We start from the raw sequence: 26641 nt of genomic DNA on the forward strand, positions 1-26641 counted from the left end.
GACTAAATTCTTTTGACGTTTTCGAGGCTATCCAGTCATCATACAGCTCCTCTTTAGTTGAAATAGCTTCTGAAATTCCATCTGTCATCCAAGGATTGTTAATTGGATTTCTTTTGGAGACTTTGGGTTTATCTAGTTTGCAGTTAGAGTCAATTGTATGTGTGAAGATGTTAAAGAAGGTTTCAAAGTTGGTACTGTTTGCCATGATATCTTCTTTGGATTCAAGGTCTGTAATTAAAGTATCAACATTTTTCTTGGAGAAGCTGTAGTGTTGGAGTAGCTTTTGGTCTGAAGAAGTTTCGTTCATAGGCATGCAAAGGTTGAACATGGCTATGATTGGTTTGTGGTGGGAATTCATATCATCAATTACCCCAGACAATTACAAAATCTCTTAAACTTAAGAATCATGTTCTAGGAATATTCATTGACTTAAGCAAAGCCTTTGACACTATCGACCAAGATAAATCTTTGTTGTCAGGGTCGATCATCGTACAAGGGAAACTCTCATTTGTGTATTAAAAACCCCTATAATGATATAAAATTAAAATCAATATAGTAATCAATATATTATTAGCAATCAATATATAACTTCTCCCCTTTTTAAAACAGGAAAATCGGTCATTTATAAACACTGGCACGGGTCTTGCGCGGCTTTTAAAATTATCAGGAAAATGCGCGCACTTGCACTGGCGCTATACAAAATCTAAATTCGGCGTTCACGCCCTACGTAAAGATTCAAAACGTTCATATCTCGAAGATTGAAAAACATAACCAATTATTTGTTCTGCACAATATAAAAACTTAAAAATACTTTTATTCTGTTTGATAAAATAAGCTTCAAGCTTCGGGTTAGTCAAAACAATTTCCCGTCTCATTTTAATAAGTTAAACAATTCTCATTTTAATAAGTTAAACAATTCTCACCTAAAGTGGTGAATACTACTCACGATAAATTTAATTACCTCCAAGTTTAAAGTAGTTATATCTTTCAACATTGGTCTTCAGCCGGTTTGAGACACGTGTAGATTTTGCAGCATTGGATTTAGCTCCAATCATACTGTCACTGGGATTTTGCCTAATAAGCTCAATAACAGGCTGCTTAGCTACAAGTTTAGGCCTCTTTAAGCTCGAGTCAATAGTCGGCTGCGGTATGTTACTGGTTTTAGGCTCAGGATTATTAATTATAGGTACCGCTTGGTCAGGCTCTGGTTCAAAAGCACTGGGTTTATGCCAAGGCACGTGTGTATTCTCATGTTCACACGGTTCTACTGAATCAGGCCAGTCATCAAGATCGACTGCACGGACGCGGACTAAATGATCCACATGCCTGCGTTCTACATTACCAGACAGGGATTTGACCAAGTAAACTTTACAACCTTCCTTGCCTATAATATTACCTTTATACCACTGGTCTGTCCTCACGTTGTATATCCTCACTTTCTCTCCAATCTGGAATGTTCTTAGCGTCTTTTCTTCACCATTTTTCAGATATCTATCCAGATTATCAGGTCTGTTGGTTAACGGATCCAACAGTGAAAGTAGAGTTCTCGTGGGTCTGTTGAACATCATCATTGCTGGTGATTTCTTCGTTACAGAATTTGGTGTGTTTCTGTAGTGTAGTAACCAGTTTGCGAGATTCTTCTCGTAATCTACATTTCTTCTTCCAGCTTTCTCCATTGCTCTCTTGAAAGTCTGCACTGCTCTTTCCGCTATGCCGTTCGTATTTGGAGAATAAGTTGGTACTAATACAGGTTGAATACCGTTACTTTTCAGGAAGTTAACGATCTCTTCACTCTTTAACTGTTGTGCATTATCAGAACACAATATAACTGGTAAACCATGTATTGCGAACAACTTTCTCAACTCTCTGATTGTAGATGATGAAGTAGTACTGGACTTCATGTTAATCACCTCAATCCATTTCGTATACACGTCGACAACCACTAACCACATTACACCGTGAACAGGTCCACAAAAGTCCACGTGTATGCGTTCCCAAGGTTTCGTTGCTGGTTTCCAAGGATGGGGCTTTGACTTGTTTGGAAGATTCTGACTGTCTTGACATGCTCCACATTTCTTTGTCATCTTCTCAACGTCATCGTTTATGCGTGGCCACCACACATACGAGCGAGCTAGAGCTTTCACTGCCACAACTCCTTGATGTGCTAAATGCAGCAACTCTAGAACTTCTTCTCTGAGCTTTTCTGGTACTATGATTCGGCTTCCCCATAGCACACATCCTTGTTCTGTCGACAATTCAGTCCGTCTCTCGAAGTATGGTCTAATATCCTCCTGATATTTAGTTAACCTGCTAGGCCAACCTTCTAACACAAACTTCATAACCTTGCTAAGTACGCTATCTAACCTAGTTAACCTGCTAACTGAGTTAAAGTTAATAATGGGAGTCTCGGCAAACGTGTTGAAAAACACATCAGCGGATATCTGGAACACACATCAGCGTTGGAGTGCTCCTCAGTTGGTCTGTACTGTATCTTGTACTGGTAACATGCGAGAGTATGAGCCCATCGTACTAGTCTGCTCGCAGCCATCTCGGGTATCGCTTTGTTCTCCTTAAGAATATACACCAGGGGTTTATGGTCCGTCACCAGTGTAAATCGTCTTGCATACACAAATCTGTGGAACTTGGTAACACCCCATACAAGACTTAGAGCTTCTTTCTCGATTTGGGAGTAATTCCTTTCTGCTTTAGACAACGTTCGAGACACAAACTCAATCGGCCTCTCCGTTCCATCTTCGAAAACATGCGATATAACTGCACCCAAACCAGTTTTCGACGCATCAGTGTCTATCTTAACAGCCAACTTTGGATCATAAGGAATCACTACAGCACTTGAAGCTAGTGCCTTCTTCAAAGCGTCAAAAGCTTGTTTCTCATCTTTTTCAAATGTCCACGGTACTCCACGTCTCAGTTTGTTTAATGGTTCCACTATCGTCGAAAGATTCTTGATGAACCGTCCGTAGTATTGACACGCTGACAGGAATGATATAAGAGCGGGTAACGATTCTGGGTAATCAGCTTTCATCAGTGTCTCTACCTTATCTACACTGGGTCGTATTCCTTCTGCTGAGATCAAATAGCCTAAGTATTTCACTTCGTCTTTCAGGAATTCACTTTTCTTCAAGTTGCATCTGAAGTTTGCGACTTCTAGCCGTTTTATAACTTCCTCTAGATTATCCAGGTGTTCCTCTTCGGTTTGTCCGGTCACTAGTATATCGTCTACACGACACACGGTACTTTTGCACCCTCTCAGTACACTATCCATAGTTTGCTGAAAGATGGCAGTGGCAGACGATACACCGTATGGCAACCGATTCCATACCAATAAACCTTTCGTCGTGTTTATCGTGGTCAGCTTCTTGTCTGCCTCTCTCAATGCAAGATGATTATAAGCTTGTCTGATGTCCAGTTTCGAAAACTGCTTTCCTCCCCTCATAGGGTGGAAACACTCGTCAACAGTAGGCAGTGGATACTGTTTAGTCTCGAGGTTAATGTTCAGAGTACTCTTGTAGTCTCCGCAGATCCGAACTGTGGAATCAGGTTTTAGAACTGGCACAATCGGTGAAGCGAACTGACTGTGATCAACTGGAGTCAGAATCTTGTCTGCAACCATCTGGTCAATCGTCTCCTCGATGCGTTCCTTCAGAGCGTACGGAACAGTCCTTGCTTTCCGGAACACAGGTTTGAAGTCTTCTTTCAGTTGTAGCTGAGCCTCGTACCCAACCACTTCTCCAATACCAGGTTCAAACACTTTGCTCTGTCTCAGCTTAGCTAACCGAGCTTCACGCGACTTCTCGTCTGTAGAGAAACTGTCGCTCACTGTCTTGTCATTGGTCACGGTCTGTCTTATAGCACCCTCCTGGTCTAACCTATACAGATACTCACCGTGGTCGTCATGATCTCCGTCTGTCACGTCACCTGGAACAACTGATGCACAACCTGGTAGGGATACCTTGTTATATCCCTCTGTACCTTTGCCTGCTAACTTATCCTTAACAGCTAGCCTGGTGCAAGAAAACGTGTCCTGACTTAACAGTTTACTTGACCAATCCTGTCCCCAGATCAACGCGATCCAGTCACGGCCTAACAACGCAGGAAATGGATCTGAAGCCACATACAGTCTCACCTGGTGATGTCTGATCTGCCCATAGCGCATGTCTACATCACACATTTGTACTTTATCAATAGTCGACCCATTAGCGACTTTCAAAATCTGTCTCGTCGGCTTCAGTACCAAATCTGGAAATAATTTTGTAAATAACGATTCACTGATACATGTCAGTGCTGATCCTGTATCAAGTTCTAACTTTAAACATTTAAATTGAACATGTACGTTTACAAATACTTTCTCGCTACTGCTAGATACTTTATTCACAGCGATATAGTTCAAAGATTGAGTTTCACATATGCAATCACTACTTTCATCGACATTTACAGAGTTCTGGTTAAAATCTCTTCCTAAATTTCTACATTGAGTCCGGGTGTGTCCCAACTTCTTACAGTGGAAACAGCTAGTCTTGCACTGCTTTTCAGTACAATGGTTGGATTTGACATTCAACTTACACCTAGCACATACCTTCTTTTCGATACTTTTCTTACCACCCTGTGTAGACTCTCCAGATCTGAACTGAGCTCTAGCTCCCGTCGAATTTGAAGATGAGGGGTATCTTCTTGTTTGGTTCACCTTGTGAACCTCTGCTCTGTTTGTCGTACTTCTCTTGAACACGTGGCTATCCTTTTGGGCTCGTTCCCTTGCCTCTGCTTTGCTGAAGGCGTTCTTCAACGTAACAGTTTCCAGTTCCAGCAGCTTTATTCTCGTCTCGTTACAAGCCAGACCAAATATAAACTGATCCCTCACCGCTTGTTCGTAGTGTGCTCCATAGCCACACTTAGCTGCATGAAACCTTAACAAGGCCTCCCAGTCGCTTACTGAAAGTGTCCCCTGTTGTAATCTGGAAAATGTGTATCTCTGAGATAACACTGTAGGCTCCGGATCCACATTGTTAAGTAACAGTTCCTTAAGGGGGGGGGGCCAATGGGTATTTTTTTGTGAAACTTGATTTCGAGATAGCAGTTGACCAACAAACTAGGACCAGTGACCGAACTTTTGAGGGGGTCCCGGACCCCAACCGCCAAACAGTGCGCGCAGGGCAGCCACGCCCATATTTGGTCCAAATCAGGCCCAATTTAGCCAAATACCCTGTACATGCCCCAAACCCAGGTTTATGGTGCTCTACTTGTAGCTAGTGGTCTCTTGAACTCGTATATGAAATTTCATCAAGATTGGACAAAAAATGACTGAGTTATGAGCCAAAAACCATATGCCCATATTTGGGCATACGCACCAAATTTGGTAGATTTCGTCCCATAAATTGGTCAAATATCAATATTTTTGAATGAAACTTACTTTATATGAAAGGTAAGCCTAAACTACATATTCTCTGTAATTTATAGCTTTATATCTGTTTAAATGTGGATACTAAGGCGAAAAAACCACAAAAAATGAACTAAATTGCCCATATCTCGGTTCGCGATATTCGCGGAATTGATCTCACCAAAATTGTAACAACTCAATCAGTTTTCAAAATTTTTGCATGAAATTTTTGGAATCGACTCGAAATCGCATTTCGACCTTATTTTAAGAACGGATTTTTGATTTAGGCCTCAAAAAAAATTTAGCGGCCAAATTCCAAAATTATATTACAGAAATTCAGAATTTGGCCGCCAAATTTTTTTTGAGGCCTAAATCAAAAATCCGTTCTTAAAATAAGGTCGAAATGCGATTTCGAGTCGATTCCAAAAATTTCATGCAAAAATTTTGAAAACTGATTGAGTTGTTACAATTTTGGTGAGATCAATTCCGCGAATATCGCGAACCGAGATATGGGCAATTTAGTTCATTTTTTGTGGTTTTTTCGCCTTAGTATCCACATTTAAACAGATATAAAGCTATAACTTACAGAGAATATGTAGTTTAGGCTTACCTTTCATATAAAGTAAGTCTCATCCAAAAATATTGATATTTGACCAATTTATGGGACGAAATCTACCAAATTTGGTGCGTATGCCCAAATATGGGCATATGGTTTTTGGCTCATAACTCAGTCATTTTTTGTCCAATCTTGATGAAATTTCATATACGAGTTCAGGAGACCACTAGCTACAAGTAGAGCACCATAAACCTGGGTTTTGGGCATGTTCAGGGTATTTGGCTAAATTGGGCCTAATTTGGACCAAATATGGGCGTGGCTGCCCTGCGCGCACCGTTTGGCGGTTGGGGTCCGGGACCCCCTCAAAAGTTCGGTCACTGGTCCTAGTTTGTTGGTCAACTACTATCTCGAAATCAAGTTTCACAAAAAAATACCCATTGACCCCCCCCCTTAAGAGTATTGTACGGTTCTTCGATTGGCAGGTTGGGCGCACACAGCATTTTCAGCCGCTCATAACCCTCTGGTCCAATCCACTTGATGAGTTTAACAGCTTTCCACTTTTCATTTGAGTTTTCATCCTCTAGATCCATGAATACCACTTCTAAACGTTCGAACCATGATCTGAGTTTACTACTTTCTGACCATTGTCCAACCGGGTTTCCATGATCTGATTGCATTCTCCTCCTTGGAGTTAAAGTTGACTCAATAACTGGTGGTTGTTGTGATGACGATGATTTCTCCTTATCCTCGTCGCCAGATAAATCTTTGTTGTCAGGGTCGATCATCGTACAAGGGAAACTCTCATTTGTGTATTAAAAACCCCTATAATGATATAAAATTAAAATCAATATAGTAATCAATATATTATTAGCAATCAATATATAACTGACCATTCAACACTACTTATAAAATTAGAGGGCTGTGGAATTAGAGGAGTAGCAAATAACCTTATAAAAAGCTCCTTAACAAATAGACTACAATACACCGAAGTTGTGGGAGAAAAATCAGACACCCTATCTATTCAATTTGGTGTCCCGCAGGGTTCAATACTTGGACCTCTCCTATTTCTCCTCTACATGAACGACATCTCAAACAGTTCTAAACTAGGATCATTTGTTACATTTGCTGATGATACCAATATATTTGTTGTAGAAAAAACAAAACGTGAGGCCTATGAACGTGGAAATAAGCTTCTTTCATCATTGCAGTCTTACATGCGAGCAAATAAGCTACATATAAATATGTCCAAGTGCTGCTACATACACTTCAAGCCTCCCATGAAAGGTTCTAAGTCAGGACTCTATCAGATGATGAAGTAGGACTTACTATAGACAACTTTCCGATAAAAAAAGTTTCATCCACTAAATTCCTTGGAGTTATAATTGATGAAAACCTTTCATGGGAAGAACACATTAAAGCCCTTAAGCGAAATCTAAATCATTCCACTTCCACCTTATGTCGACTTCGCTGCTCCCTTCCAGAATTTCTACATCAACAACTATACTATACTTTGTTTGAATCCCATCTCTCTTACTGTATATCTGTCTGGGGTGGGGCAGCGAAGCATCGTATAAGCTCTCTGTTTACCGCCCAGAAGTACTGTCTTAGGGTTATGTTCGGTGATAGGGAGGCTTACCTTGATAAGTTTAAGACCTGTGCACGTACCAGACCAATAGGGCACCAAAGACTTAACAACAAGTTTTTCATAAAAGAACATACTAAACCGCTATTCAAACATAATAATATCCTAGCTATCCAAAATCTCTATACATACCACTGTTACCTCGAGCTCTACAAGATAATGAAATTTCGTGCTCCAATATCCTTACATGAAGGCTACACATGCTCAACAAGGAAGCCGACCCTACTTATTTGTCAGGCTGACCCACCTGATAACCATAATACAAGATCAACCAAAATTTTTAACATGATTACTCCAAAAATTAGAATGGATGACTTTACCATGAGTGTGATGTGTTTGCGGGGAAAGCTTAAACGTGCACTATTAAATAATTAACACAGCCACGCCCCGCTTGATTGGACAATCAAAGATTTTGACTGCAACAATATTGTCTTCGAAAGATCACTACTTGCTGGTCACACACATGTCAGCGAAATTCCCCTAGTCTAGTGTTTTCCAAGTCTTGTTCTGTGAGTAAAGTATGTGTGAGAAAGTCTTTAATAAAATAAAATGAATGTATATTTTTGAATTTTTAACATTTTATTTGATAATGCAGTATAAAGAAATTTTTAATTAGCACTGTATAGTTTAAGATATTTATATTAGCTTATTATAACCATTGATACAACGACCATAATTTTTCAACAGCTCTCCAATATCCATCTTAAAGTTGCATCTTATATCCTCAAACTACACAATTTAAACTTAGGCATATATATAGTGTAGACTTTCTGTCACAACAAGACTGTAACCCATAGTAACAAACACAAACAGAACCCCTAACATCTGCTAACAATTTTCTTCTGATCCTCATATGAGCCCTGTCTCTAAAAACTCAACTGAACTAGCGTTTTGGTGTGTGCAAAAGCTTTCAGGCAAGCACATTCCCTGCCCCGTTAGTTGCCTGTCCCTTCAAAATCAAACTAATAGTCAAGGACAGAAAGTCATACACCAAATGAGCATTATATTTTTATAAATTGTTTTACATCTCTTTACTCTGTAAAATGTGCTAAAAATTAAATTTCTTGTTTCATTGAAAAATTTCTTGTTTCATTGAATCTCTATGATTATGAACATAACTATAATAGCCTGGGGTCCCCAGGTAAATGAGCGTCAATCTTAAGATTGATGGTAGTGCACATGGAAACGATGTTGTACCTCGCAGCGACCTACTTGTGACTTGCCTAGTTTCGGCTCGAGATAAGTCGTTTTCATGCGTACATGACTACCATCAAATTGAAACATAACAGTATAGCGTATTAAGGGCTGGGATGTCAGCCAATTTTATAGTCTTAATGTTAACTAACGACATCCTCTCCCTTTAAGTTCTATGTTAAACAGTTCTAACATTGTGACTTATACAATCATTGCACTAGTTTATTACTAATATAGTTTAATTGAACTCAACAAGATAATCAGAACCTCACAATTGTATACAGTGCCCCACTGAAGGCTACTCTAAAAATGATTCCTTTTTTAATTTTTTTTAAAGATGCAACCTAGATCTTTTGACCTCCTAAATAGGAAAACAAATTAAGGAAAACAAATTTAAATTTTGGTATTTATTAATAACAATCAAAACATATCATATCATAAAAATAAAGCCGCGCGTTGGTTGACTGCCTCAGTAAGGTGAATAATTTAAGCTTGAAGGTGCCCTGTGCATTTACAGAACCTTATGCGGCGATCACATATAATATTCATGAGGACCTGTGAGCGCCAAATTTTAATTTAAAGTTTCTAGAAATCATACATCACTACAAGTTACTCATGCTTTTGGATTATAAGAGTGCGGATTGTCAGGTATTTCATTCATTCATACTTAATCGGTTTAAAGCTGTATATTTAGAACTCACTATTGTTTAAACTACGAAAGCAGAACATAGATAATGGACAATATGCCGACGACAATACCAAGGACCCGAGTGCCGCATTGACTTTTCCGGATCCGTTTTTACCGAAGGCTTATCCACCAGTTACTCATGCTGCATGTATAGTCTGATAATATTTTGTTTTGTCTCTAGCAAGCATTCTGTAAATTGAAGTGTCGTATTTATTATAGAAGAGCCAGCCAACCTCCGCATTATAATCTTTTGTGTGCCAAGTTCGTTTATAAAATCTAATCATATAATAAGATTGATCCAATAATCTAAGATGAACGGTATATCATAGCTCATCGTTATTAAAATCCGAATGGATGAATTAATCAAGTAATGTTCCCTTTCAACACAACTAAACAACAAACAAATGCTTGCTCACCAGTGGTGACGCAATCGTAGGGGCATGCAGTTGGTTCAGATAACTCTCACCCCGACGACGGCGTCGAGAAATTATCAAATTATGCATTTGTGCCATACTGGACACATTTTATATTTAATATTCTGTGGTTTGTAGAAAATAGTGTTATCTACAGTATAGCTTAACTGGCGAGCAAGCATCGTCCCACTCGGCCGGGACGAAAATACTGAGTCCAATCACAGGAAGTTAACCAAAAGATAAAAATAGGAGCTCGGATATCAACAAAAATCACACACTCCAGACGACGGGGGAAGAGAGGAAAGGAAGTAAGCTGCTGGGCTCAACAAATTTTGATAATTGTAAACAAATTTGTTCTTGTGCCCTATAATAATTTGGTATTGAGGTATTACCCTGTACTGTGCGTGATAGTGAAAATGTGAATGTGAATCTATAATGCGAACGAAATGAGTTATGGCCGAACGATTCTTCAATTTCAAAATAATAAAGTCAAAGGACTCTGTTTTAAAACACAAGCTCATCTTATCAAAGTTTAATTCTGTCCATTCTAATTCTTCGTACCTGGACTGTATCTTGAGTAGCTCACTTTTCAGTGTTACTTTAACTAAGTTCGTTGACTTAGTAAAGCTTATCAAACTGTCAATTTTTCGACAGTCGTTCCACATTTTTGTTGATTGACAAATGAAAGAGGAGGATGAGTTCGGGGTGATGAACTGGTCTGAACGTCTTTGTGATGGTGATCTGTGGAGTAAAGATAGGAGTGAGATTGGAGATTCTAATCTGACAATTTTGAACAGTTCTAATAGACATGTGTATTTGTACAGGTTGTGGACGGTAAGAAGGCCGTTCTTGTTAAACAACGGCTTTGTATGCTCTTTTTCAAAGAATTCCCTTCCTAGGATTTGTTCATCTATACAACGTGTTCTGGCACATGTTCTAAATTTATCTAGATATGCTTCAAGGTCACCAAATAGTATTCTGATACATTTTTTCTGAGTGATGAAGATAGGTTGAAGCATATTGTTACTCGACCCACCCCATACCGATATTCCAAATCTTAGGTGTGACTCTAATAACGTGTGGTACAATTCTTTATGGTGTTTTTTCGGGATAACGTGTCGTATTCTACTGGGGCGGCTCGTGGGAGCTGGCTGGCATTTTTGTTGGGGGTCCAATCGATGGACTGGGGGGGAGGGGGGCTTGGGAGCCGGCTCAAGCTGATCCCTCCAAACTACCGATTACATTACACACAGGGCCTTGTAAATGTAATGTGTATTGTGTAACACTTTACAGGCGACAGCAAACAAACACAAAAACTTATAACATGGGTGAAACAGGACACCAGTCCACACGTGTACGATCTCAGCCGCGCAGTATCATATAGCAGTCAAATTGCAAAGGGTCCTGGACCCCCAAATCGAGGCAAATCATAATAGATTACCTATAGTGGGATGCGCACGATGTGCTTTGTAACGTTTAAAATTAACTATGTGTTAAAACTGCGCGGCTGAGTGGTCCAGGACTCCCTACAACACAAAATTTCACGAAGATCACGCGTGCGCTTACATTAAAACGTATGATAGTAAATGAAGACCTTTATATTGCGATTTGTTATTTCCTAACACTATTACTAATTACTATTTCTATTTTAAGCACCAGCCACCAGATAATAATTTTAAGGCGTCCACGGACGCCTGGACGCCCTCAATAGCCGCCTCTGAGTCTTCCGATCTCACACCTAAGTTTCGAGTTGAGGGCTCTTATTTGAACATCCCATTTTAGCTTTTCGTCAATAATAACACCTAAAAACTTGGTCTCTTTCACTTGCTTTATTACCGTATTATTCAGAGTTAGTATATATTCTGATTCGTTATCTGCCTCATTATCAGTAGCTGTACGTGACGGATTGAAGTGAATGTAGCAGCATTTCTTTATATTTATATGTAATAGGTTCCATTTCATGTACTGGTGTAACAAACGGAAAATTTCGTTTGCTCTTTCATACAGTTTTTTTCTACATTCATCTACTACGAATATGTTTGTGTCATCTGCAAATAGTAAGAACTTGCCCAGATCAGTTGTTCTAAATAAGTCGTTAACATATATTATAAATAGCAGGGGTCCGAGACAAGAGCCTTGGGGAACTCCAAAAATAACAGGCAGCTTGTCAGACTCTTCGCCCAGTACAGAGACATATTGATATCTATTAGAGAGATAACTAGCGATGAGTCTATTGGCGTTTCCACGTATTCCATAGTTGTCTAGTTTATTAAGAAGTTTTTCATGTGAGATCGTGTCAAACGCTTTCAATTAAACAAATAACAATTAAACAAATAATCAAAGTTTTAGCACATTTTACAGCATAAAATTTAAACAAATGAAAACATATAATGCTCTTAGTGGTAAATGGCCGTTTGTTCTGAGCTGTATGATTTTTTGACAATCAACTAGCGGGGCAAGGAATGTACTGGCTGGTAGCTTTTGTACACACCAAAACGCTAGTCTGGTTGATTAATGACCAAATTAGAGGCGTTGATAGGAAGGCATTATAATTTGTGGGTGTAAGAGGGAATATTTGGCATGCATTATTCTAGCAGCTATTTTGTAACAAATGGTCTTTACGATTATTAAGGACGGTAGGTATTTTGGGTGTTCAATGGGGGCCGGGGGTTTAAATTTAAGGGAGAAAAAGAAATGAATATTGGGTTATAATATTAATCATAGATGTCAACCCTGATATAACTATTGTACTAAAAATTTGATCATAATGCTTAGGGTCTTTATTAGAATTCAAATTGGATATAAAAATAGGATCTCTTTACACTACACTTACTCACTCACACATCACATTTAACTTGACAGAGGAATACGCTGGCAGAGTATGTCGATTTGGTCATGAAATTTTGGAGGTCAGGTGGAATCCCTGCAGGAGCCTACGAAAATTTAAGGTTACAAATATCAAAGTCTTTGTTTGTCCAGTCATACACGGCATGACAATGCTGGTTGGAAAGTAGTGAAGATTTCAGTTTGGATTTCAGGCAAGAAATACTAACAGAACAATCAAAGATTTTAAGGTTAGGGGTTATTATATTCCATATTTTCGTTGACCTCGTGTTATGGTTGTCTGGGGGATCCGGTTTATTGATAATAAGCATTGGTTTCCTGGAAGAACGAGAATACTCTTCGTACATAGACATAGGAGTAGAAAACTTCATGATCTTGAATAATTCTATGTAGCTATGGTAAGTATAAAGATTTTGTACAGTGAGTATCTCGTTGTTTTTAAACAGAGGTTTAGTGTGCTCCTTTTTATAGAATTTACTATCAAGTTTCTGGTCAGTAAATGGTCTGGTTCGAACACACGTTTTGAATTTATCCAGGTAGGCTGCTCTATCACCAAACAAGACCCTCAGACAGTACTTCTGTGCAGTGAATATTGAGCTTATACGATTTTTAGCTGCCCCACCCCATGCTGATATGCAGTACGACAGATGGGATTCAAAAAGAGTGTAGTATATCTGTCTGTGGAGAAATTCTGGGAGGGAGCAGCGTAGACGACACAAAGTTGAGGTGGCATGGTTAAGCTTTCGTTTTAGGGCTATTATATGTTCTTCCCATGTTAGATTTTCGTCAATGACGACTCCTAAAAATCTAGCTGACGTTACTCTTTTGATGGGGTAGTTGTCTATATTCATTATGAATTCTTCTTCAACGTTTGCTTCAGTACGTGACTTAGGTCTAAAGTGAATGTAGCAGCATTTTGACATGTTTATGTGAAGCTTGTTAGCCCGCATGTATGTTTGAAGGTTTGAAAGTAGGGCGTTCTGTGCAGTTTTACCAACAAAAAATATGTTGGTGTCATCCGCAAAGGTGACAAACGATCCCAAGCTAGAGCTATTAGAGATATCATTTATGTAAAGTAGGAATAGAAGGGGTCCGAGAATTGACCCCTGGGGAACCCCAAATTTTATTGGAAGTAGGTCGGACTTTTCTCCTACAACATCAGTGTACTGAAATCGATTAGTTAGGTAGCTCTTGATCAGATCGTTTGCCACGCCACGGATGCCATACCTTTCTAGTTTGGTAAGTAATGTTGAGTGATCTATAGTATCGAAAGCTTTGCTGAGGTCGATGAATATGCCTAACACATGGTGCTTCAATTTGATGTGCTTAGATATGAGGTCAACAGAGTAGTTTACTGCATGGGAGGTTGAGTGCGATTGCCTGAAACCAAACTGAGTCTTAGATATTATTCCCTGAGAGCTGACAAACGAATAAATCCTAGAATATATGATTTTCTCAAATATTTTGCCAAATATGGACAAGGTGGATATAGGACGGTAGTTTTCTATTTCTTCTGGATTACCTTTTTTGAAGACAGGTGTGATTCTGCCAGTCTTAAGTATATCAGGGAATATACCATTTGACATAAGCTTGTTTAAGTATCTACTGATAATTGGTGCAATAACGTGGGACGAAGTTTTAATAACGGATATGGGAATATCACTGGCCTTTCCATTCTCGAATTCTTTGATTATTCTTAGAACCTCCTCAGGAGTGCTGTCCTCTAACATAATAGATCGAGAGTTACTAGGGCTAAGGAAGTCATGGAATGTTTTCATGGGGAGAATTGGAATACCAGAAGACAAGTCAGTTGTGATAGTTTCATTGAGCTTGGGAGCAATTGATACGAACCAGGAATTAAAACCATTGGCAATTGCTCTCCGGTTCGAGATTCTTTCATTATTGATGATGAAAGGTGGTTTGGTTGTTTTCTTTCTTTTGCCCCTAAGCTCATTTATTATCTGCCAAGTTTTCTTACTGCTTTCAATGTTTTTATAGATTTCGTTACAGTAATAGGAGCGTTTGGCTGCCTTTATGATACCCTTAAGCATCCTACGATAGTCACTAAATATCTTATAAAGAAGGACATTGCCAGATGGATCTTTATTTGTTACTGTATCTGACCATTCTTTACAAAGCTCATGTTTTCTGTCAATTGAGAGGATGATTCCATCTGTAATCCAAGGATTAAGCTTTGGTGTTCTTTTGGTCGTTTTCGGTACTTCTAATTTACAGTGCTTGTCAAGGGTGGATTTGAAGCAATCGACAAATTCGCAAAAATCTGAAGATTGGGACAGCTGATTCACCTTCACCTCAAGGTCAGAAACAAAATTTTTAAGCTTGGTACTTGAGTAGTCGTAGTAGCGGACATGTTTTTCATTGTTCTTATTTCTTGGGGCCGGGGTTGAGGTGAAGGAGAATATGAACGTGTGTTCACTTAATCTATCCTGAAGTACACCAGAGAGCAAAACATTATCAATATCACTAACTAGGATGTTATCTATACACGAGTTTTTACAATTAGGCCGGAAGTGGGTAGCAATTGAGATGGATGGATACAAACCATTACTAATTATAGTGTCTTCAAATAACTGGTTGTGTGACGAAACTTTGAAGAGGTCTGAGTTAAAGTCGCCAAGCAAACGAAAGGGCTTGCCGGATATCTGCTTAGCAATGGTTTGTAAAATTTCACAAAAAGCCTCAAGGCAGCCACTAGGGGGACGGTATACAACTCCGTAGACAACCCCAACACCAGTGCTATCAGTGATTTCGGCGAATAAGCATTCAATGTTTACAGTACAGTAGGATAACTTTTCTAGGACAACAGTGTTAAGGTTGTCTGAGACATAAAGCGCAACCCCAGTGCCCTTTTTCTTATCTGGGAGGGTATTTTGATAAAAACTGGTGTAAGATGGGATCTGGTATAATTCTTGTAAGCTACTACCAACGTTGGTTTCAGCAAGTCCAAGAACATCAAATGGATGAGATAATCGTTTGAGTTCAACTTGGAATGTATCGAAATTACTGGCATTGCCATCAATGTTGAGGAACAGTGCTGAGAGGAAGGACCCATCACCACTGCTGATTTTTGTAGCTACTTCTGTGAATTCACGTTTGGAATAACGTTTACAGCTCTCGAGGGTATGACAAAATTTTTGGATGAGGGTGTCTTCTGCACCCTCATTGTAGGGCCTGTCCGACTTTTCGAGATCGTTTTGATTGTCAAAGGGGCAGTACCTGTCCTCTGTGATAAGTGCACATTCTGGGCACATCCATAGGCCATTCTTGCACTTAAAACTAGCAGATTTAAAACATCTAGTATGGATAACTTTGGTGCAGTTTTCACATTCAAGCATAGGTTGCCCAATATTAATCGACTTACTGCACGGATAGCACACCTCCTTATTGATTTTCAAGTTCATTTTGATCAAGTGGGATCATATCCCACTGTCTGACCAGGTTTCCTCTGTCTAGTTCTCTCAAGTTTCTCACGCACATACACCCAATGTTTAAGATAGATCAATAAATATTCCAAGCACATGCAGTTTTTTTGCTAAGACAGGATTCTATGTAATTCACTGAGGAGTTGAGGGCATGGCTTGTGAAGTGATTTTTTCGGCTTTTACTAATTCGCTCGCCCAAAAATTTCACGTGGCTTTGGTTTTTATGGTTTTTCAGCCGTACAAAACGGTTTTACATAAACCCTAATCCCAACCCTAACCCTAGCCATAACCCCGAAGCTAACCATAACCTTTACCACAACCCTAACCCTAACTTGAGCCCTAAACAATCGAATTCATGTTTTACTAGCCTGTCACGTGACCAAAACGGTTTTTTGCCCATAACTCTCCAGGAAAGCATTTTTACCCTGCGTCATGTGGGGTGATTCAGAATCAGCGTCCAAAAATACACCGATTTAGATCAATTTCACACCCAAAGGGCCTTTTCACAAGAATTTTCTTAAAATTTGGGCGGGCAATTTAGTAGGAGCGGATTTTTTTTTCTAAATCCGTACTGGTTCTCTTAAATCATTTTCGGGGACTGAAAGAAGTTATACAGTCGATCTGTTGTAAATAAATTTTTCAAATATCTTACTAAAAACAGCTAAGGTTGATACTGGCTTATAGTTTTCCAGCAATTCCTCAAACCATCAATCACGAATTTCACGATCATTAAGCTGCGTTGACCAGAAAAGATCGCTTAGCACAACATCCGCACTTTTTCAGTGCAATGGAGGTTGTAATTAAATATTCACTCAGCCCGGAACTGCTCATGCTGTCGAGCGCGCCATTTACAGCAGTAAGCAGCAGATTTATGCTTGTTTTATATTGCTGCCCCGCGCACGCCGCACACAACTGCTAAAGACGGCTGCTAACTGCTGCAAATGACCCGCGCGCAAAGAGCAGCAGTTCTTTCACCTTTGGCCCTCCTATGCAGTATGCAGTAAGGTTTTTGGGTTCAAATTATAAATTGAAAGTTATTTTAATGATAATTATGCTAAACACATAATCACCTTGGTAGATGTTACGATTGAATATAAAGTTGTTTAACCCTAGAAAAAAAAAAGGGGGGGGACCCGGTCCCCCCTTTTTTTTTTTTTTTTTTTTTAATATATATATATAATCTTACTTTATATAAAGCGAGACGATATATATTTATCCGTGCCATTTTACTGACACCACGGCATCAACTTTAACGCGAATTTCCGCAAAAACCATAAAAGATATACAACTGAAACTTTTTGACTGGGTCAAATGCTTTAATGGCCTTCAAATCCGCATGAAAAAATGAAAAATTTGCCAAGAAATAGGCTAGGAGTTTTTTTTAGTCGCTTGAGTCTTAAGACCATTTTAGGGTTATACAGGTTCCTGCTAGTGTTTATAAATGCTGGCATCTGTCAATACCTTAGAAGGCTAGAATAAAAAATTCAAGAATCTTTTATACCAGCAATATTGGATAGGTCTTTTGGAACCGACCAAACCAGAATAAGAATCTTTGCATTACCAGTCATGGGCCATTGTTAGCCCCAAGTGTTTTGGTCCCTCATTCCTGCCATTCAACATTGCCTACTGTAAAGTAGAAATTTTTCTAAGACAATAGCGAAACTGACCTTGTTTCACTAAATTTCCCTAAATTCAACCGCTTGACATAATAAAAATACTAACAACCAAATAAAGTTTTTTAAATAATTATATGCGATCACCAAAGAATATTTCCTCAAGTTTACTTCTAGTTAACTTATTTGTGGTTTAAGCTCTTATTTCATTTATGATTAAAGGAATGTAAAATAAAACTTATTGTATCATTGATTTGATTTTGATTTAGGTTTCACCATATGATGGTTGCCAGAAAAGGAGTCGCTGAGCAGGTTGGTCCTGTAAATTTACTTCCACGACATTGGCACAATCATCTCCTGCTGCATGTAACCAAGAATAAAGTATTTCATGTTCATATCTGCAGTCCCAGTTCCACTTTCATGACACATTGGCACAATCATCTCCTACTGCATGTATAGTAACCATGAATAAGGTATTTTATGTTCATATCTGTTCCACCTCACAAAACACTGCCTCTCGATTTAAAAGTCGGTGAAAATTTCATTGAAAATTTCTTGTTTCATTGATCAAGCTGTCAAAACGGAGAAGTTAGTAATAACAATTATAGACAGGACCGTTGAGTGTAAAACTGAAATCTTAAGTTTGAACATTCATCCCTGTCAGGTGTCACAAAGAAAAGAAAAGGAAGCTGTCAGCAACAATTTATTTGTTTCTCCAAAACCTTTCTCGGTATGAGTGGTAAACGTATTTATATTATGATAGTATTTGCACTACTCTTACTTTGATGAATAATTGACAGTGAAACGTACAGGTTTTGAATTCGTTTGTCATTGTTTCCAAATACAATTAAAATTATTCAACATTATTTAATTTCGAAAAACAAAGCAACCTATTCGATTACAGGTCTACAAGAAGTCACTTGAGGAAGCTCTAAAAGAAATCAAAAATGATTTGGTAAAAGAAGAAGGGTTAAATTGGCCGATTTCAGATTCCCGAAAGACAAAACAAACTGGTAAATATCTGCAATTTCAAATCTTTACAGAGTCCAGCAATTATAACGTATAAAAGAAGAATCGAATAAACTATTTCCCTGTCTGTAAAATCTGACAATAAACCAAACACGGTAATGCAGCGCACGGTGAACTGTTCTATTCTAATTTATATTCTAGATATTTTATTTATTTTACAACAGACGACAACTTCCTGTTTTTTCTTCTATATTAGTTACTCATATCTCTTGTACAGACTTTTTTACAAGGACATTGACAAATGATACTCACATTAGGCATTCATTATTGCATCTAAATTATTTCACTTGCATTAGCTGCCAAGGCCTCCTCGCCAAAACTAGAATTCTATAACCTAATTAAACATGATTTCGAACCAGAGGCATACCTACGAATTATCAAAATACCGGATGTTCGAAAAAGTCTGACAAGGTTTCGTATCAGCTGCCACAACCTCTACATCGAAAGGGGCAGATATGAAACCCCCCTTGTACCAAGAGAAGAACGTTGGTGCACCTACTGCTTTTTCAGCAAAGGGCTAAAGCCTATTGAGGACGAAAGTCACGTATTGATTGACTGTTTGCTCTACTCCTCAGTTAGGGAAAAATTCAATTTCCATCCCCTAAACATTACTGACCTAGTCGGTTTGCTCTCCAACAAAACTCTAGATCCTACCACACTCACTGCCACAGCAAGAGCAATCCATTCAATTCTCTCTGTGAACGAAAATTATACAGCCTATTATAAGAGCCCAGATTTCCACTCAAATACTGGCAAGTGCATAATGCTATAGGACCTTAAAATAAGATTGAACCATACAAACTCGATTTATCTATTTTTCTAAAACTAGCATTATATAACATTTCTAAATTATCCCTACACACTTGTAAATAATTAGAATTGTGTAACTTAAATTATTTCAGAATTACAACTATTGTGTACTCAATAAAGTAATTATCACTTTTGTATCCTTGTATCCTTGTATCCTTAGGCTTAGAAATTTATTCTCTGGTCAACAGATTTCAAATGTTTAATTAATTTGTAGTATGACAGTAAGGTATATAAGAAGTTATTTAATTTTGCTTGGGCTATTATATTGACTAGGTATTGAGGTTTAATGATGATATGGAATTTGAATTCTATATAAATTTACACTATGTGGTTGGGGCATTTTGCATAGTAAATATGGTTACTACTCATATATATCATATTATTTGATTGGTATTCGAATTCTGATTATTTCTTAGGAATATGATTATTATATCTCAATTTGGCTTTAGGTAGGGTGCCCCGCTAAAAGAACTGGATTCTTCCAGGAAGCATCCCGTGCACAGACCTTGGTCTACATATATATTAAATTATTGACCATTCATTCTGTATGTGCACGAAAATTTATTTCAATCAATGAGATTTAAAAAACAAAATATAGTCAATCGGAGCTGAAACTCAGTTGACAACCTAATTATATTGTTCCTTATATAGGCTCTGCTTTCCTCTTCTCTTTTGATTGCTCCCACAGCCTCTTAAAAGCTCTCCTTTTTCCACTGATCTGTCCGGGAAAATGTAGCTACTGTAGTAGCGTATTCTTGTGTTAATTTGTATTGATCCCGTTTGATGCGACATCATTATTCTTTCCTGATTTAAAGAGCATTTTTCCTTGTCACATCAAACGGGATCAATGAAAATTTACACAAGAATACATTGCAACCATGCAACTCATAAACAATATTCCAATCCAGATTTTACATACTGTAGTAGCCCTCTTTTTTGCATCGAAATATAGCTTTTGTCAGCACATGAGTTGCCGTATCAATTCTATTAAAAGAAAGCTGAACAGGTCTTGATGTGTTGTCTCTGTTGGAACCCTGTTCTTGGGTTAATTAAATAACAAATAATACTAAATTATTATAAATACAAATTAGATGAATAAAGAGGTTATACAAATAAATGGTGTTTCAAATGTAACCTTGTTACTCTATGTACTCACCCTCAAATAGTGAATGAGTGATTAAAAGGTGATTGGTGTGACTCAGTTACTCACACTGCTCTAACTAATACACAATTCAATACTAAACTAAATAATGTCTTTTTACTATTAGATTAAACAACTATTAAATTAAAACTACTACTCTGATGATGATGTTCTTCTTACTATATGAGGGACTTCTGAATGATGAGGACTTCAACTAAACTGGAACTGATAACTATAAAACAAAACCCTGGGGGAAAACTACCGTGAGTAAAGTGAAAGGTAATCCACGTGAAACTATAAATGAAAGTGAAAGAGGAAGCGGGAACTCCTAGACTAAACTACTAAACTATAACTATAAACTACTTACCACTCTTTCCACGTCACAGAACACAGATAGTATCTGTCGACTGGAATCTGTGGGATCACTAAAACAACGTCACTCCTCTCCCTTCTGCTACGCTAGAGTCTGAAGTCGACAACGTCACTCCTCTCCCTTCTGCTACGCTAGAGTCTGGAGTCAACTAAACACTGGACACTCCTCTCTCTTCTGTTACTTCAACTAGAGTCTGGAGTCGAGCCTTGTCTGCCTTCTGGAGTCCCTTTACCCCAACACTGTATATACAATCACTGGAACTAAACCTTTGCTAAAGTGAGATACAGGGTTAGTAATATGAAGTACAAAAACAAGCTACAAATAGAATTAAGATTCTAACATTCCCCCTACTTTAAAAAAGGAAAAAGTACTTACTAATAATTTAACTCATGACTTTTACAATCTTAAAGTCATAACTCCCTATACTTTCTTTGTTAAAAAATAGATATCCGACTATCCGAGTTAAAATTAGGAAATAAACTCTAGCAAAAACCGTAGAGTTAAGAATATTCTAATCCCCACACGCAACACAAAAACGTGTCGTGCGCGCTAAACAAAAAAGATACTTTCTATGAGTTTGAGGTACAAATGCGCGGCTCAAACAAAGGCAAATCTAATACGTGTCTCGATCCACTGTCATAAAAGCAGATAACTAAAAGCAGTTAACGATTATTCCATATTCGGCGAGTCACGTGGTACAAGTGGATTAAATCTCTGTTAACGCGGGAAAAACATCCGCTGTAAAACAGGCTAGTGGCTAAAATGACTGCCTTCCACGCTGATTGTGAGATCTGAGAGATATAATACTTGTACAAAACGTCCGATAGAATTAATACAGTCTAACTATTAGCTAATAACTATCAAAGTTCTTAATACGAAAATCTCTTTTCTATGAACGAAATTGAAACATCGTTCTAAGACTGACAGGTGCACAAAAAAAAATACCCGTCCAACACTGTAATCAAGTGTGATCTTTAGAGATTTCTGTATCGAGTTATCGTAATGACAGAAAAACTGCGTACTAAAACTAAATATTAGGAGCTATTCAAGCTTTAAACACAACCTCTAGAGAGTCAATAATGAGTCACTAACAAATCATTGACACACACCACTGTACTAAACAGTTCTAAAACGTAAAATACATGAATTCTGTCGTTTAAAAACAGGTTCAAACTGATTCCTTAAAGGCTCGGGATCAGTGAAGAACATGTAATAGCATGTTGATCGAAACGACAGCATTCTTATAAAACCCAAAACTCACGCTGAGCAATCTGCTCCTAGCTCATCCCAACAGAAAATACCAAACATCCCCTGTTAACACTTCCTACAGAAGATGCAAGTTAATAAAGTAATATTACCACTTCCTATACCACTTCCTGCTACCACTGTTGGAACCCTGTTCTTGGGTTAATTAAATAACAAATAATACTCAATTATTATAAATACAAATTAGATGAATAAAGAGGTTATACAAATAAATGGTGTTTCAAATGTAACCTTGTTACTCTATGTACTCACCCTCAAATAGTGAATGAGTGATTAAAAGGTGATTGGTGTGACTCAGTTACTCACACTGCTCTAACTAATACACAATTCAATACTAAACTAAATAATGTCTTTTTACTATTAGATTAAACAACTATTAAATTAAAACTACTACTCTGATGATGATGTTCTTCTTACTATATGAGGGACTTCTGAATGATGAGGACTTCAACTAAACTGGAACTGATAACTATAAAACAAAACCCTGGGGGAAAACTACCGTGAGTAAAGTGAAAGGTAATCCACGTGAAACTATAAATGAAAGTGAAAGAGGAAGCGGGAACTCCTAGACTAAACTACTAAACTATAACTATAAACTACTTACCACTCTTTCCACGTCACAGAACACAGATATGATAGTATCTGTCGACTGGAATCTGTGGGATCACTAAAACAACGTCACTCCTCTCCCTTCTGCTACGCTAGAGTCTGGAGTCGACAACGTCACTCCTCTCCCTTCTGCTACGCTAGAGTCTGGAGTCAACTAAACACTGGACACTCCTCTCTCTTCTGTTACTTCAACTAGAGTCTGGAGTCGAGCCTTGTCTGCCTTCTGGAGTCCCTTTACCCCAACACTGTATATACAATCACTGGAACTAACCCTTTGCTAAAGTGAGATACAGGGTTAGTAATATGAAGTACAAAAACAAGCTACAAATAGAATTAAGATTCTAACAGTCTCTCTTTAAACCAATTCTACAAAAATCACATAGTGCAGTTTTCTCGTTAATCTCGGCGAGAAGTTTGACAACCTTGTCTTCTAACTGCTCATTGTCGGATTCACTTATTCCATAGATAACTACTTTTTTGCTTCTGTCGTCCTTTTCAGCTATTGTCTCGACTGCAGCTCAATACGATATTTTTTGGCATTTAAAGAGCAGCTGCACAAGTTTTCTTTAGGACAGAAGAATATTTTTGTATCCCTGCTCTGTCATTTGGACTCTACGAATCAATAATAGTTTTCTGCTCCTCGAGGGGGCCCGCTACATTGTGTATAGTCCATGTGTATAGTCCATAGTACAGTTTATGTATACAGGCTACACAACGATCACACTAAAAGACGAGCAGTTCTTATGCAAGTTACAGCAGCTGATAACAGATCTCGCTAATTGCAATAAAATTTAAAACGACTTCACGCTAATAATGACTGAAAAATCAAGAAATTAAAGAGTCGTATTATAATCATACATCTTAAACATACAGGGTGGGCCAAAAGTCAGTACCCATACGTTCGGTCTTATACCACCGCCGTGTTTTATTTTTGAGAGTTGTTGCTTTGCAGATGGTATACTGTACCTACGTGTTCGAGGATTCCGTCACCAAAATTCTAAAATTCGATTTTTGGGGGCCACACCCAATCAACATTGAATTGCTTATACTGGTGTTTGTGAACATGTTAGAGACTCCGTTGTAACATATTACAATAGGTCATTTAATACGGAATATAATCTGAAAAGATGGTGCGAAACGGATTCCTAATTGGGCACTCAGTGACTGAGCTATTAAGGCCAACGTATGGGTACTGACTTTTGGCCCACCCTGTATAATTACAAAACAATATATTATCATAAGTACATTTTGTAGGCTAAAAAAATCATATGAACTAAAATAGCACACATTTGTCTGGTACTTTTTTGACCTAAATTGATTTAATCAGGTTCTAAACTCGGTGTTTCGTTTTCACATGGTCCAGTAGAGTTTGAGGACGCTCCCTTCGTTAACAGCAGACAGTGCTTTCTGAGGTGTCCCCATCGTGCCTCAAACAACAAGAAACCTGCTACAAATGTTGGTTTTAAGTTAATTTTAAAAATCTTTCTTTTGTTAATTCTTTTCTTATGTTACCAGTCTTATATTTAATCATACAAGTTTCTGGGATGACTAAATTAAACACTGCTGAGTATAAGTTTATCCTAATAGTGGTGTTCTTAAACTTCAATTTATTATTATTAAGCTTAGAAATTACGGCGCTGTTCTGAAATTAAAGTAGTCCGATCTCATAACATTTTATTTCAGGATAAAGGAAAGCAGCGCATAAGAAAGCTAACAATTAAAAGTACAAACTGTAAAGCAGAGATACGTCTTTATGAATACAAAGTTTTTACAATTAACCGGGTAATAATTTCTTTACTGATTTGTTTTAAAACAAAGGGTGACACACTTATTTGTTAGATACGTGCTATTTGATCTTATGTAGTAGTAGAAGTAATATTAATAAACCTGCGATGGGGTGGCATGAGCGTCGAGAGTATATTACATCAATTTATATCATTTTAGTCGTACATCGAAAAATATCAATAGCGACAAGAGAAACGCCATTGTTGGACGTGAGGAGAGTGAGGACTCCTCAAACTACATCATCCTTTTAAAAAATAATCGTTACTCTATGCGAGAGAGGCTATAATCGTTATCAAAGTAATGTGTTGAGTTTGATTTCAAAATACTGTGGATTCCTCATTTTTTACAGTATTTAAAAATTATTTTCACGCATGTTCAGTTCAGTGTACGTGTCTGCCATCTGCGAAAAAAAAATATTGGGATATATCTCTAACATTTGCAAGGTCGTTTATGTAATCAATAATCAATAACTAGACAATAATAATGAACAACATCGGACCAAGAATGGATGACACATAGACACATTAATGATTTTGAATCCAAAATAAATGTGGTAATAGTGGACGAAGACACTACAAGACGTATATATACGTATATAATACAATTGTAATTGATATATAATACAATTGATATATAATAAAATTGTAATTGACCAATTTAAATTATTTAATTTAAACCAAAGAAATGTGCAGAGAGAATGGAACGCAGACATGCCCATAGTCATTGCTACGTTTACAATAATTGTTACTTTACCAGGTAGGAGCTAGCAGGACACAGAGAGCGGATGCGATAGCAGCAGCGAGGGAAAATGCTGAAGACACATCTGCATTTGAGCTTCACACTGTGGTTTACCAAATATGCAGAAACCACAACCACAAAATTGTTCCGCAACGAAACGCTATATCATCTGGTTTGTTCTGTCATAAACACTATTACTATACCTCTTCCTACCTCCTTCCTACGTCCATTACTTCAACCCTCCAACTGTTTGTGCATCCTTAGGCTTACTATCAGAACAATCTGTTTAACTTACCCCTTTACTTTTTATTGGAAGCATTTCTAATATTATTGAGGTTTATTACTGGCTCGCGTGCCATGGCCGTGCGTCAATGTAGGAGCAGTGAAGCCTAGTAGAGAAAAGTTCCACCAGTAGATATCGACAATTGACCCCCCGACAATTGACCCCCCGACAATTGACCCCCCGACAATTGAACCCCCAACAATTGACCCCCCGACAATTGACCCCCGACAATTGACCCCCCGACAATATAATTTAATATAATGATGTTTGAATGTTTGTAAAAAACGAAGTAAATAAACTGAGTTAAGGATACAACAAATTTTGGTGAACTTACAAGTACACAGGGGTAAGATGGATAAGTGTATTCGCATGTAATTGCTACATTATAAATATAATATTATAACCATACAACGGTTACATTCTGATACTGACACATGCTAAAATACATGTCAAATTCAAATCATATAGTTATAAGCGATCCCTCGGAGGGTCCTATCAGCGTCGGTGCTGGAGTAAGCAGATACCAGGGTCACAATCCTAGCATTGCGAGAAGCTTGCTTAGCTGTGACAGGCTTCTGGTCTCCCCGCGCTGTGAACCAATGTATTGTCCGTAAGGGTTTGTTGGCGATGTAGCGCCTTCAGGAGTACCCAAATAGTCGGATGCTTACAGCTGAGTAGGGAGTCGAGAGCGTTGGTGGTTCGAGTCGTCCCCGTAAAGTGACGCCCGATGACGTTCCACATGGCGAGAGGGAAGATAGGTGCAGTCCGCTGTCTTGATCTGCGCCCCACAGTTACACCAATCCAAGTAGGCTCGAAGTAGCC

At 38.1% G+C, this 26641-nt stretch overlaps 5 protein-coding genes and 2 long non-coding RNA genes across 7 annotated transcripts in view; 1 reads left to right on the plus strand and 6 right to left on the minus strand.

Annotated features, from left to right (window-relative positions):
• LOC134815899 (cilia- and flagella-associated protein 53-like) overlaps positions 1-26641 on the minus strand; it is an 889273-nt gene that overhangs the window by 848657 nt on the left and 13975 nt on the right. The window lies entirely within an intron of this gene.
• The window catches only part of LOC134815896 (probable ubiquitin carboxyl-terminal hydrolase MINDY-4), a 623521-nt gene that overhangs the window by 577176 nt on the left and 19704 nt on the right, over positions 1-26641 (minus strand). The gene's annotated exons all lie outside the window — the stretch shown is intronic.
• LOC134814742 (dmX-like protein 2) overlaps positions 1-26641 on the minus strand; it is a 131615-nt gene that overhangs the window by 85291 nt on the left and 19683 nt on the right. The window lies entirely within an intron of this gene.
• The window catches only part of LOC134815897 (mitochondrial import receptor subunit TOM70-like), a 51547-nt gene that overhangs the window by 16069 nt on the left and 8837 nt on the right, over positions 1-26641 (minus strand). The gene's annotated exons all lie outside the window — the stretch shown is intronic.
• Positions 18056-24981, plus strand: LOC134814666 (uncharacterized). The gene is made up of 6 exons (XM_063822833.1): positions 18056-18097; positions 18450-18515; positions 18690-18798; positions 24341-24468; positions 24697-24795; positions 24958-24981. Exons 1-6 carry the CDS (start codon positions 18065-18067, stop codon positions 24979-24981), a joined length of 459 nt encoding a protein of 152 aa, XP_063678903.1. The 5' UTR covers positions 18056-18064.
• LOC134815329 (uncharacterized) lies at positions 20696-21712 on the minus strand. The gene is made up of 2 exons (XR_010160243.1): positions 21133-21712; positions 20696-21012 (listed from the first exon to the last, which is right to left on the minus strand). It is a non-coding gene; the product is annotated as an uncharacterized LOC134815329 (long non-coding RNA).
• On the minus strand, positions 22572-23277 carry LOC134815740 (uncharacterized). The gene is made up of 2 exons (XR_010160287.1): positions 23009-23277; positions 22572-22888 (listed from the first exon to the last, which is right to left on the minus strand). It is a non-coding gene; the product is annotated as an uncharacterized LOC134815740 (long non-coding RNA).

This window comes from Bolinopsis microptera, chromosome 5 (assembly GCF_026151205.1).
Source record: "Bolinopsis microptera isolate Bmic1 chromosome 5, MBARI_Bmic_1.0, whole genome shotgun sequence".
Taxonomy (NCBI): Eukaryota; Metazoa; Ctenophora; class Tentaculata; order Lobata; family Bolinopsidae; genus Bolinopsis; species Bolinopsis microptera.